Source organism: Eptatretus burgeri, chromosome 1 (genome assembly GCF_056783735.1).
Source record: "Eptatretus burgeri isolate ZD-2024b chromosome 1, Ebu_testis_v1, whole genome shotgun sequence".
NCBI lineage: Eukaryota > Metazoa > Chordata > Myxini > Myxiniformes > Myxinidae > Eptatretus > Eptatretus burgeri.
Genome location: NC_140961.1, coordinates 92,827,205 through 92,842,213, shown reverse-complemented (window position 1 = coordinate 92,842,213; position 15,009 = coordinate 92,827,205). Strand labels below are relative to the sequence as shown.

Genomic DNA, 15,009 nt, shown 5'->3' with positions numbered 1-15,009 from the left:
GTGACCTAAAAATAACATTTCATAATCAACATCAAAGAGGTCTAAAAATAAGCTGAAATTGAATTATAGGTGGACTCAGTGATGTAATTCGTTAAGAGTTTGAGGTCTGCTCTGATTGGAGAAATTTGGCGTTTCTGACCCCGGCCAAAGAATGAGTTATATGAAAGACTTTAACAATCCTCTTGATGAAGTTCAGTCAATCAAACTCCTGGGCTTCACTGTCAGCCATGATCTTCCTTGGGCAAACCACATTCTCCTGCCTCACATCTTCCTCAGGATGATGCTGTGGACACCAAGGCCTTTCAGCTCTTTCCCTGCTTTGACCCACCAGATTTCTTAAGGCTCACACCGTCCACCATCAATTCCCTTCTGGTGAAACTTCCTAAATCCAAGATCACTGCTCACCTCCAATCATTTGTGCTCAGTTTTTTTTTCCCCACCTGTAGAACCAAATTCCACATCCTCTTCAATGTCATTCTCCCCTCCAGGTCTGCAATCAAGATAGCTGTTCACCACACCATCTCAGATCATCCCCAATTGAAACTCATCTATATATTAATACTGAAGGACCAAGTTTGTGCTCCTCCTAGCGGTCGCGTCACGTTTTTCTCAGTACTGTGACCTGGACTGAAAGAAACTTCATACCTGTAAGAGTGCATCGCACATAGTGGCAAGTCAACCTTCAACTCTGAAGCAGAATAAATAAATATAAATATAACAATATCATTACACAGAAACGGTGTAGTTCCTGGAATCGTCCACCGGAGGGCACATTTTTCAACATTGAACAGTAAAGTGTAAGGAGAATCTATATATTAATACTGAAGGACAAATTTTGTGCTCCTTGCGGTCACATCACGTTTTTCTCGGTACTGTGACCTGGACGGAAAGAAACTTCGTACCTGTAAGAGTGCATCGCAATAGTGGCAATAGTCAACCTTCAACTCTGAAGCATTAGAATAAAAATAAATATATCAATATCATCATACAGGATCGGTGTCGTTCCTGAAATCATCCATCGGAGGGCACATTTTTCAACTTTGAACAGTAAAGTGAAGGAGAATAAATATAAACTAATAAAGAGCATCACATGGAAACGGTGTAGTTCCTGAAATCGTCCACCGGAGGGCACATTTTTCAACTTTGAACAGTAAAGTGCAAGGAGAATCTTCTATATATTAACACTGAAGGACCAATTATGTGCTAATCCGAGCCGTCACGTTTTTCTCGGTACTCTGACCTGGACTGAAAGAAACTTCGTACCTGCAAGAGTGCATCGCACATCATGACAATAGTGAACCTTCGGAATCTGTCTGTGACGGGGTTTCGGCTAGTAAATATAAATATATCAATATCATCACATGGAAACGGTGTAGTTCCTGAAATCGTCCACCGGAGGGCACGTTTTTCAACTTTGAACAGTAAAGTGTTATGAGAATAAATATAAATATATCAATATCATCCCATGGAAACGGTTTAGTTCCTGAAATCATCCACTGGAGGGCACATTTTTCAACTTTGAACCATAAAGTGTAAGGAGAATAAATATAAATATATCAATGTCATCACATGGAAACGGTTTAGTTCCTGAAATCATCCACAGGAGGGCACATTTTTCAACTTTGAACAGTAAAGTGAAGGAGAATAAATATAAATATATCAATATCATCACACGGGCACATTTTTCAACTTTGAACAGTAAAGTGTCAGGAGAATAAATATAAATATATCAATATCATCACATGGAAACGGTGTAGTTCCTGAATCATCCACTGGAGGGCACATTTTTCAACTTTGAAAAGTAAAGTGAAGGAAAATAAATATAAACTAATAAAGAGCATCACACGGAAACGGTGTAGCTCCAGAAATCGTCCACCAGAGGGCACATTTTTCAACTTTGAACAGTAAAGTGCAAGGAGAATCTTCTATATATTAACACTGAAGGACCAATTTTGTGCTAATCCTAGCGGTCGCGTCACGTTTTTCTCGGTACTCTGACCTAGACTGACAGAAACTTGGTACCTGCAAGAGTGCATCGCACAGAGTGGCAATCGTGGACCATTGGAATCCATCTGTGACGAGGTTTCGGCTGGTAAATATAAACATATCAATATCACACAGAAACGGTGTAGTTCCTGAAATCGTCCACTGGAGGGCACATTTTTCAACTTTGAACAGTAAAGTGTTATGAGAATAAATATAAATATATCAATATCATCACACGGAAACGGTGTAGTTCCTGGAATCGTCCACTGGAGGGCACATTTTTCAACTTTGAACAGTAAAGTGTCAGGAGAATAAATATAAATATATCAATATCATCACACGGAAACGGTGTAGTTCCTGAAATCATCCACCGGAGGGCACATTTTTCAAATTTGAACAGTAAAGTGTTTTTCGAATCAATATAAATATATCAATATCATCACATGGAAATGGTGTAGTTCTTGAAATTGTCCACCGGAGGGCAAATTTTTCAACTATGAACAGTAAAGTGTAAGGAGAATAAATATAAATATTTCAATGTCATCACATGGAAACGGTGTAGTTCCTGAAATCGTCCGCCGGTGGGCAAATTTTTCAACTTTGAACAGTGAAGTATAAGGAGAATAAATATAAATATATCAATATCATCACACGGAAATGGTGTAGTTCCTGAAATCGTCCAACGGAGGGCACATTTTTCAACTTTGAACAGTAAAGTGTGATTAGAATAAATATATCAATATCATCACACGGAAACGGTGTAGTTCCTGGGATCGTCCACCGGAGGGCACATTTTTCAGCTTTGAACAGTAAAGTGTTATTTGAATTCTATATACTAGTGCGGGCCCGAAGGTGTGGGCCCGGAGGTGCGTGCCAGTATGTGCAGCTTCGTTCCTTCACTCTCATAAACAACGACTGCATTGGGGCATTATTTCAATTAGATCGGACCAACCGTATCATAAATGGCCATAACTTGGGAAACATACTCAGGTCCCCAGCGTCAATTGTGATGTCATATGAAACGAAGAACAAGAAGAATTGTGACACCCCCCCATCTCTCTCATCCCCTCTCTCACCCCCAGTCTAACCCCTCCTCTCTCTCCTCCCTCGCTCCTCTCTCTCACCACCCCCTCTCCCACCCCTGTCTCGCCCCCTCCTCTCTCGAATTGTGACGCCCCTCTCTCTCGTCTTCTCTCTGCCCCCCCCCCAAACCTTGGGATTAATTAATAATTTGAACAATTAATTCGAACCTTGGGGATAAACAGCTTTCAAACCTTGGGAAACAGCTGAAATGGATGAAGAATGATATCAAACCTTGAAAAGGCACATTTTTCCCAGCGTCAATTGTCCCCAGCGTCAATTGTGACGTCATACCAAACGAAGAAAGAGAAGAATTGTGACATCAATCGTGCAAATAAAAAATAAACGAACATTAATTGTGACGTCATTCGTGACGTCATAGTACTGTGTCTTGTCATTGGTTGCCAGATAAATGGCTGTAACTTGTGAACCGCTTGTCCGATTAATATCAAACCTTGAAAAGGCACATACTCAGGTCCCCAGCGTCGAATGTGACGTCATACAAAATGAAGAAGAAGAATTGTGACGTCAATCGTGCAAAAAAATTAATATATAAATAAATAAATAAACATTAATTGTGACGTCATTCGTGATGTCATAGCACTGTGTCCTGTCATTGGTTGACAGATAAATAGCCGTAACTTGGGAACTGCTCATCCGATTAATATCAAACCTTGAAAAGGCACATCCGCGCAGCCCTGGCAATCTTCCTGGCAAGTTTCAATCAGATCGGAGCGGCGGTCGCATACACACACACACACACACACACACACACACACACACACACACACACACACACACACACACACACACACACACACACACACACACAAACACACACACACACACACAAACATACAGATTGCTGGATTTATAGATAGATTAATACTGAAGGACCAATTTTGTGCTCCTCCTTGCGGTCGCATCACGTTTTTCTCGGTACTGTGACCTGAGAAGTTTTGATACGGTGTACGTCAAAGTAGACACGTGCACAAATCATGGGACTCCTTCACAAGGAGTGGTGTACACCAAAAATGTCGTGTACAAGGACGTTTTGTAGGCCTCATTAGGTAAGGCTATGGAGTGCATCGACTGGGATCCGGCTCTTACAAGAGCCGCCACTGGTTGTCATATTTGGCTCATGGAACGGAATCCATCTGTGACGGGGTTTCGGCTAGTGATTGTTAACCCCACTTACTAACCCATTGTTTGACCATTCTCTATCCTTTTTAAATGTTGAGCGCCAAGCAAGGAAGCAGCATATACCATTTTTAAGGTATGACTGGTTCGAACCCCCAAAGATTTACATTCAAAATCCATCTGAAGAGCAACTGCGCTCACATAAAATCACTCTGCACACCAAGCGCAAAGTGGGGCGAAGCAATAATTGCTGCTGCTGTCAGTCAATCAAAATAAATTTGAAAATCAATACAGATTACTCTTTTCTAAACATTTCAAACAGGTTGCAGGTTACTAATTTACTTACTCCTACTTACGACATTACGTGATACATAAGGTGGTGTGAAAACAGTGAACAGCATCTCACAAATGGGTAAAAAACGGCGGCAAACTTCCGATTTTATTGTTGGATTTATCTTTGTCTTTTCTGCGGCCTTTAAAACTTCTTTCATTGAAATTTCTTTCATTCCAATGTCTTTCATTCTATGTCTTCAATGACAGTCTTTCATTCCAATTTAATTATATCAATATTTTGAACATTGTAGAACATTAATCGTCACTTGTTTCAATGGAATTATATATTTTGAGCACGAGAACACATATTGGCTTGTTGATACTTCAAGCAATTTAGCATTAGTTTTACGATGAAGTTTTCAAAAGTGTACAGCGTCTCACAGCTGGATAAAGTAATCACCACAGTTTGTCGGTGTTTCGTTCCCCACACACGAATCTCCACAGCATCGTAAAGTAATTACCACAGTTTGTCAGCATCGCGTTCCGCACACGCGAATCTCCACACCGGGGTGAAGTAATCACCTCAGTTTGTCGGTGTTTCGTTCCCCACACACGAATCTCCACAGCATCGTAAAGTAATTACCACAGTTTGTCAGCATCGCGTTCCGCACACGCGAATCTCCACACCGGGGTGAAGTAATCACCTCAGTTTGTCGGTGTTTCGTTCCCCCACGCACGAATCTCCACAGCATGGTAAAGTAATTACCTCAGTTTGTCGGCGTTTCGTTCCCCACGCACGAATCTCCACAGCGGGGTAAAGTAATTACCTCAGTTTGTCGGTGTTTCGTTCCCCACGCACGAATCTCCACAGCGGGGTAAAGTAATTACCTCAGTTTGTCAGCGTCACGTTCCCCACACACGAATCTCCACAACATGGTAAAGTAATTACCTCAGTTTGTCGGCGTTTCGTTCCCCACACACGAATCTCCACAACATGGTAAAGTAATTACCACAGTTTGTCAGCGTCACGTTCCCCACACACGAATCTCCACAGCATGGTAAAGTAATTACCTCAGTTTGTCGGCGTTTCGTTCCCCACACATGAATCCACAAAGCATGGTGAAGTAATTCCCACAGTTTGTCAGCATCACGTTCCCCACACACACGAATCCACACAGCGAAGTAAAGTAATTACCTCAGTTTGTCGGTGTTTCGTTCCCCACATACGAATCTCCACAGCGGTGTGAAGTAATCACCTCAGTTTGTCAGTGTTTCGTTCCCCACACACGAATCTCCACAGCATGGTAAAGTAATTACCACAGTTTGTCAGCGTCTCGTTCCCCATGCGTGAATCCCCACAGAGGGGTAAATTACCTCCAATGGTCTGTCAGTCAAACAATAAAAAAACAGAAAAACATTACGAACAGCATGATTCAATCTGAAGATCGATTAATAAGGAAAATGCACAAACTATCTGATCAAGCAATGGAAGAAAAACGGGCTCGGACGGGCAAGAGAAAGAGACGAGCTCGGTTTTCTGAAACTCCTGAAGAAGCTGAAAAACGTGAATCAAAAGTGAGACAGTATATTGCACAGGTAACGTACAACGGAGTCCCGTGAAAATACTAAAATATGAAGGTCAAAGGACGTGCAGCATACAGCAGATGCACGTGCATCTCAGAACCCCAAATATACTAAAAAACGAAGGTCGAAAGTTAGACAGAGTATGGCAGTCTGGTATTGGCATAACAGTTAAGGTGGCTGGCTTTAGATCTTAGGGTCTTGAGTTTGAGATTTGTTGAAATAACACCAGGTGGGTTGACTCAGCCTATCATGCTTCAGAGGTCGGCAAAATGAGTACCAGTGTACTGGTCCCGGTGTATGTTCCTGTTAGAATAGGTGTACCATGTCCCTGTGTGTCATAAGAGGCGACCAGGGTTGGCGTCACAAAGGGCATCTGGCCATAAAACATTGCCTCAAGAAGGGAACCATGATTGCATGGAGCCTGCAAAAAGCTAGCCCTGCTCAGTGGGGAAAATGGCTGTAAAAACAGTAACTGCCAGATTGTACGTAATATTCCACTGTTAATCACACCCATTAAGGTGTCAATGGCTTTCGGGAAATTGTGTTGCTGTGGCCCTGCATCCACCAAGCTGATCAACAGGTGGGGTCCTGCGCACACCTCATTTTCCATTATATTCTCATGCGTAATTAATCAGTTATGGCGACTTTTCATGGAATTTTTAAAGCTATTAAAAAGTCATGGACCTCTCCATTATAAAATGCAGTCAATTCGTGTTTAAACCAAGTCCTGAGCTTAAACCATTTTGGAGGTAGGTTGTCTGAAAAGAAGAAGTAAAAAATATTTTAAAAAAAGAATTACAAATGGCCTATTTGGGGTCAGTGGGTTTTATAGGTCAGCGATGCTGTCCAAAAGTTTCATGTATGTTATTTGATGTGAAATACTCGTCAGACGACTGGTCTCTACTTTTTAAGTTTAAAAGTTTGTATACTGGAACATTTTTTTGAGGATTTGTGTTGTTTTAACTTGACGGAGTGTCCATGCCATCCATACTAAGGAATTACAGCGACTTCCTGTTGCAATGTGGCAACAATATGACAATTATGGTTAATTTTTGACTTTGGTTAATAAATTCCAGATTCCTAAACGATAGTCTTTGATTTAGACTCGTACACCCAGCTTCTTATCATTGCCCATCAACCTTCAACAATGTAAACAAGAGTTTTGTTGTATAATTTTGACATATTTACATGAAAATGACAACAGCTGTAAACTGTTAAAGAAATAGCTCCTTCTGATTACTCTTTCTACATTTACTTGATTTATTTAGGTACTGACAGAATGCAAGCACAATCCACTTCAGCAAAAATATAAAGCTCTTTCAAATTTAACTTCATCAAAAATACAAAGCTTATATTTTTAGTGTCTATGCGAAGGATGCACGCAGTATTTGCTTGTCGTCCTCAACATTCCCCACGAGTATCTTATAGTTGGAGTAGGTATACTTGCTTTCGTTGGAGAAACTTTATGTTTATTCACTTTTTACATTAAAAAAACAACACACGGTTATGTGCATCAAAAAAAAAACATTTATTTAGTTTTCATATTCAGGAAAAAGCCTCATTATGCTTAACTACCTGAGAAACCACATATAATGTCACCAATTTTGAGAATGAATGCATTAAATGCCGAATATCTGTTTTAATGGAGTTTTTTTCATTTATTTATTGTGCACACAATAATAAACAGCACGTTATGTTTTGCAAAATATAGCATAACATTTTGGCAAAAAAATGCAGCCCACATGGCTGTATGTTATGGCAGAGACTGCAAATATCTCTGCAATGATAGTAAACTTGCCTCTTGTACTGTTATAAGCTGGTAGAAATGCTAAGCTGACAAGGAGACAGGCAATAATGCTATAAGTTATGTATTTGATATCACTGTAAACTGAAGACAGTTTAGCAGCTTTGAGGGCAAGGAAGAGACAAACAAGTGTGAGAATCAACAGATAGACAAATGCAACAAAGATCCAGGCATTTGTTACTCCCTGGCATTCCAAGACGATAGAGCCTGGTTGAACACTTGTTTCAAAAATGACTCGTTGATCACCCACAACAACCCAAATAATGCTATACATTAGTTGCACAGCAATGTTGAAGCAAATGATGATCCAGCCTTTTAATGGGTTTAATGTACTTTGCAATTGTTTCTCAATGAGTGGCCCTGAAGTATTTCAGAACAAAATAGCATGAGTATTGTACACTTCTGTTCACAATGCAACATCATAAGAATAACAGTGAATGTTGAAATTAAAGATATCACTGATTCATATTCAAAATTAGAGTTCCGGCTTCCTCCAATCATGAACATGCTTTCTTTTCCTCTGAGAGAATGCGTGATCAAGATGCCATTCCGTATTTGCCTCTCAACTGTGATCAATTGAGAGCAGCGTTGTTATTCATGACTTGTGTCCATTCCTGTTCCCATTCTTGTGCTTTCATTTAATGCTTATGTTTGAAATTTAGGTGCAAGGGATGTCGACTGTGTAATTTTTATGGTAGGATTCAGAAATTAACCCCTTCTAACCCCCCCTTATACTCTTTTCCCTCATCCACCAACCTACCTATTCCAGTCAAAATAAATTAAATAATTATTAACTGACTTCAACACTGACTTAAATATCCAACTTCCTCCTTCTCCCCCTGACAAAGATAAATTTTCAAAATTTCCTTCCACTCTTTGTCCTTTTCCTTTTACCTCCTCATCCCTGTGTACTCCACACTTGTATTTTATCCTTCTGCCACATTTTTCCTCCATTTTAACTGATCTTGTTGCAAAACCACATTTTTGTCCAATCATGATGTTATTGCACTGCTTTATTTGCATTTTTCACTGCTGCTTTATTTCACACTATTTCAACAACAACAAAAAATCATTTTCTCAAGTTTATCGGTCTCAATATCAGCTGCGACCTTTCCTGGGCAGACGACATTTGAAAGCTGGCCTCCAAATCCATTCATACACTTGGCATCCTCCGTCTGACTGAACTTTTTTTTTCCCCGCAGCTGACGAAATTGTTGGATGCATTATGTTTTTTGGTTGGCCGTCCTTCCATGCTAATTTTCTGTTTTCTCTGCAACCGCTTACCCTATTGACACAATTTTCACTATCATTGTAACTACTCATGTAGAACGTTTTCATGATAATGACAACATCAGAGGTCACGTATGGTGGCAGCCATGTTGGAAAAGAAGAAAAACTTTGGACTTCTGCATCTCTGAAACTGCTCCATGGAAATAGAAATTTGGAAAATCTCAAGTACTCCCCATGGGAAGTAAACAAGTGTGATTTTTTCGATGATTTCATCATTGGCTTCATTATGACATCATGGTTGCATACGTAGAATGCTTTATCCAATGAGTATGAAAGTTTTTGAGGGTCATCTCAGGCTAAATTGTATGGGGGTGGGGGGGGGGATTGTGACGTCATCGGTCAGATGGATTGGCAGCCTTTTTTTAACATAAAAACCTTCAAAAATCTTCTTCTCCGAAACAGCTAAACAGATTGAGGCAAAACTTTACAGGTCTGATTGCCTATCCATGAGGAACAACTTATCCAACTATGAGATCATGGGTCACATCGTTTGGCAGCTATGATTTTTTGAAGAATCAAACTTTTATAATCCTTTTCTCCAGACCAGCTTCACAAATTGAGGGGAAACTATCAATTGACGTCAAACCTCACAATTATGAATTTGTAGTCATGGGGAATATACGTTTTTAATATCACCATGATCGGAAGCATGGTCTGGCAGCCATAATGATTTAATATTTTGAAACTTGGTTCAGGGATTTAAATCAAACTTGATACAATAATGTATAATGATCGAATAATTAATATGGTCGGAAGCATATCTCTTGACGTCGCGACGTCGAAGAGTGCCCTTCTAATTTGTGTATAAAATCACGGAACAAGGAAGAGTGAGAAGACAGAAGGTAAAAAGGGAATTTTCTGACAATGATGCAGTGGGGAAGCAGTAAACACACTAAGTAAAGGAATGAGGAAAGAAGAGTGCATACAACAACCTGGAAGTTCCGATTTGGGTTATTCACAATTTCATGGTGAAATTTGAGCTGCTCAGTTCCAATTCACCAAAGCTGAGTTTTCTGAATTGGATTCATCATGTGCTGTGTGCATCATTCATCAATGTGTTAATGTTTCATTCCCTGCAATATTTCATGTTAATTCGTTCATTGTTTCGTGCAATTCATTCTGTGTTGTCAAGGCCTGAATGGCCTTTAATTTTAACGGCCTTCCTCGGAGTTTCCTTCTGTATCCATCTTGTCCACCCCATGCATCCTCTGTGTCCAACTTGTCCACCCCAGGCAAGCATGTTTTCCTTCCTGTTTTTGTGTGTTGCCTGATCCATTCAGTGTACTTGCTCTTCCATGAGCCTCGACTATGTAGAAAAAAAAAAACAAAAGCTGAGGGTTGGGGAAGCCAGCGTCAATATGGATAGAAAAGAATGTAAGAACACAACTAGAAAATAATATTGGAACATGAAGGAATGGGCAATGGCATGCGATGGTGGTTTACCACCAATCAGAAGCCCAGGAGGCAATTATGGGATTGAACAACTTCAGAAAGGTGTTTCTCAAATGGAGGAAAAGAAGAACAAATGAGTGGAGATGGACAGAAAGCCTGTATTGGTGTTACTTTCTACCAGTAGCTTGCCATGGAAACAGACATATAGGTAATTTTACCATCTATTCTGAGCAACAGCATGGGACAATTTCACTTACCACAACAGAAAGACAATACCTAATGATGGAGCTTCTCTCCACCTTTGTCATATATTACCTTTCAGAGTCTACATGACTTTGGTCTGTAGTTCAGGGTGTAATCCTCTCCCCTCTCGACTGGTTCCCCTGCTTTAGATGTGACTGGTTACCCTGTTTTAGATAACACAACAGAATCCAAAGCTCTCAATTTCTTTGGCATTTCAGACAAACAAGTATAATTTAAGATCCTGCTGACATCCGAATGGAGAAAGTTTGGGAACCTCTTGCTTTTCTACTGCATCTTGTCTGTTCTTACCCAATTTACTCTTTTATCCCTCCCTCCCTCCTTAGCCCTGCTGGGCTAAATGCCTTCTTCCAAAAATTCCCAACTTGAACAAATCCTAAAATCCAGTCTCACTACTCACCTCCACTCCTGTATTATTTTCCTTTTTTGCTTGTGTGGAAACCTACTTCCTCAATATGTTATATCTAATTCTGCCATGTCAGGCTGGAGATTGAAGGTACACAACCATCTTGGCCTCACTCCTTACCCTTGATCTTTTATACCATAATCAGGTCTTGTTTTTTGTTCTTATTTTTTCCAGAGTCCAAGCTCATGGAATATGGACATATAATAAAACAGAACTGCTAGACTACAACGGAAAGTGGGAAAATACATTAACAGTGGTGATGGAGGATATTACTGGACAATTGGAAAAAAAATGTCTGAAGAGAAAAGTGAGAGCATCAGGGCAGGGGAGGAGAGAGTGGAAGAATAAACTGGATAAACAATAATTGAGACAGGAAGGAGTGACATTGGGAAGTTTAATAAGTGGAGCAAATATAATGAGTAAGGATGGGGTCACCTGAGGTGGTGAGCAGCCATTTCAAACTTCTAGAGGATAGAATGAAATTGTAAAGACAAACCAAGTTGCAAACATTGGCAGAAGAAAGAACAAAGATGAGTGGAGGTGAGCATTGAGCATGGTTATTTTGAGTTTCCCAAAATTAGGTATCTGATGGAAGGTGTTTGCCCTGGAGAAACCTAGGAGGTCACAGGCAGTTTTTCTGAACAGAAAAGGAAGAGAGTGCAAGATAATAAAGTAGATGGTGGAACACAGAGATAACACAAGCCTGTCTGTTGGTGAGGCAGGAGCAACATGTTCAGAGTTTAAGATTCATTACGTAAGATTCCAAAGATTGTCAGACAGCCTCAGACTCCCCACCATTAAGTTATGAAAGGTGTGAGGCAGAGGAGCCACTTCAAATGGGAGAGTGAGATTCCAGAGAGCTGCAGATGGAGCCCATGTACGTTGTTAGAAGTCCAGATTTGCCAAGGAAATGAATAGTATGACAGAGGATTCCTTGTCGTTGGCTGGCTTTGCAAGCCAACTCGAACAATGATGAATTCTGTTCTTTCTCTTGGCCTATTCTAATGCATCTTCCAAAGTACTTGCAGATAGAGAGATAAACTTCCTTCTTTTTTCATGTCCTATTTTTTTGTATGCAGTTATTTTGAAATGGTGATAATTTCTTCATTTTCATATGTACTTTTCTCAAATCTCTTCCCTCAGCCAAAACGTTTTCAATAAAAAATAACATAATGCAAATTGGTTTTAAGTATAACAATAAATCAAACTGTAATCTCCTCACCAATTGTAAGCTCTAAATGTATTATTTTATATCGCATAACCACTTACCTGAATAACTGACCATTATGTTGACAATAATGCTTAGGTCACAGGAAACAGAGAGTGCAAGGAAAGTAAAAGCAATTGGGTAACGTATCTTGCACACCACATCAGATGGTCGTCCCGTAAAAGTGAAAATACTGCCAAAGCAACCCAAGAAGAATAACAGCATGAGCAAAGAGATCTGGAAATTTGTGTTTTTATGCAACATAACAAAGGCTTGGCATTGGAAAATCAAAATTCCTATTATAAAACTCAATAAAATTCCAAATAGATTGAAAACCAACAATGTGAGTGCCAGAGGGTCAGTGAAAGCCAAGAATTGTTCAGGCATTGAGAAGCAAGCATCTCCTTGCTTTGTGGGCCAGAATAAGTCTGGACAAGAATGGCAGTCTTGTGCACCTAAAGGAGAATTTTAAAGTGAAATGCAGCAGTTGAATCATATATATATATATATATATATATATATATATATATATATATATATATATATATATATATATATATATATATATATATATATATATATAATCATTATGTTGAAATGCTTTAAACACATATTTACAACGGACCTTTGCTACAAAAATCCAGACATGAAACAGATTAATAGAAGCAATTTTGTAGTCTATATAGTTTTTTGCGACACATGTTATCAGCTACTCAGAGGTTACAAAGACAGACAGCACATCGTAAGTCAGGCAATGATACTGGACAATTGTTAATCGATAGAAAGTGTATCTTGCCTCTATCCCAGGTATATTCCTGGGTATATTTCTTCTATCTCCTCAAAACTATCATATTTCTGATCTCCTCGCTTCCAAAAATCAAACCGAACAAACAATATTTTTCACTCCAGAAGATTCTCATTTCTACTTGACTTTCCTTCTGCTTCTGGTTCCACAAACCTGGTTTTGGCTTTGTGGTTAAGGTGGCTAGCTTGGGACCTTGGAGTCTTGAGTTCAAGCCCCTGTTGGTTGTTGAAATACCATAAAATGGGGTTGACTCAGCCTGTCATCTTTCCAAGGTTGGTGAAATGAGTGCCAGTGTACTGGGATAACAACAGTTTGGGGTAACCTCTGTTGGAGTGGTCTTTTCTTTTCCTTCTCTGCCATGATACATGTCTCTTCTTCTCCTTCACAACGATTATTTTTCAGTTCACAAGGGCCAAAATCAAGAATTACTGCTCACCTTCACTCTTTCCTTTATCCTGCCTTTGGAACAAACTCCCACACTCTCTTCAATCACACTCTTCCCTCCAGGTCTTTAAAACAGCTGTTCACCACCATCTCATAATCTTCCCTGATCCAAAACCTTGATCTTTTCTGCCCCTGTTAATCCAACCAATACCCACCTCCTTCAAATTCCCTGCTTTCCTTCCTGAAAGTCCCTGTCGTGTCCATATTGCTTACCATGTATATCCCACCCCATGCCTCTCCCTTCCACAGATCTCCTCATGTCTCTGCTCCCTTCTCTTTTGTAATTCCCTCTCCCACCCCATTTGTCTCCTGCTCCCTTTGTTATATATTCTGTCTGTTAACTCTCATAAGAGCTTCGACAATGTGTCCAAAAAAAAAAAACTGAAGGTGAGATGGGATGAATCTGTGCATAAGAGAGAGGAGGATTCTGTGGAAGAATTCCTAGCCTGAGTTAATATCAGGGGCAGTAGGTATGGGAGACCAGTCCTGAAGAGAGATGACTGTTTGCCATCCCCACCAACCTGCCTGCATGAACTGCCACAAACTTGCCAGCATTGAGGCAGCTCTCTGTGGATAGCCAGAGTGATGTTGACTCTCACAAGCATATGATCAGATGAACAAATTGGAGCGGATGAAGAGCATGAGATATTTGTGGGAAAGTTTGTCATCACCAAGTTCAGAAGGGAGGATTTGCCATTGAGAGAAATCCAGGATGGAATGTTTCCACATTGAGTCAATTTTATGGGGTCACAGAAGCTGAACTGCCATGGCTGGTGCTACCAACATCCAGCCAAGTTGCACAGTGACAATTTCAATCACCATTTTTAGGAAGAGAGAGTTGGGATGGGTTGTTAAAAGTTGGTCCATATGCTCTCTGAGAGATAGATGTAAACAAAGCTGTCATTGTTTGGAGGACAATATAACACACAGACAAACAAGAGGTTGGAATGGCGAGGAAGTCACAGACAACGATACTCCTGGGCTGCTTCTCAGAGGCTTGCTTCGAAGAATGGAGTCAAACTTAAAACCAGCTTTCTGGAGGAGGTTTCAAGACGGGGTTTGAATGAAGGCCACAGCTGTTATATTTTACAACTTTTGAACCTTTCATCTGCATTATTTTATACTCTCAATAATTTTAGAAATAACAGTGGCACCAGAGATATTATTCAGACATATATCTTACTTTGGAGCCAACACACATCTCGTGAAAGAATGATGAGATATGTGACTCCGGGTAACAAATGCAAGATACAGAAAGGCAAAATTACCCAAGAGAAGGAATTTCAGAAGAGAGAAATGAAGAGAAAAGGAGGGAGAGTGTGAAAGGGTAAGGGCAG

General features: G+C 40.0%; 1 protein-coding gene across 1 annotated transcript in view; it reads right to left on the bottom strand.

The window, feature by feature from the left end:
• Nucleotides 1-11,966: 11,966 nt before the first annotated feature.
• The window catches only part of LOC147034963 (extracellular calcium-sensing receptor-like), a 212,106-nt gene continuing 209,063 nt past the window's right edge, over nucleotides 11,967-15,009 (bottom strand). Inside the window, exons 5-6 of the mRNA XM_085860796.1 lie at nucleotides 12,486-12,878; nucleotides 11,967-12,076 (exon numbers count right to left, since the gene is read on the bottom strand). Coding sequence (XP_085716922.1) covers nucleotides 11,967-12,076; nucleotides 12,486-12,878 — 503 coding nt within the window. The remainder of the gene's footprint in view (nucleotides 12,077-12,485; nucleotides 12,879-15,009) is intronic.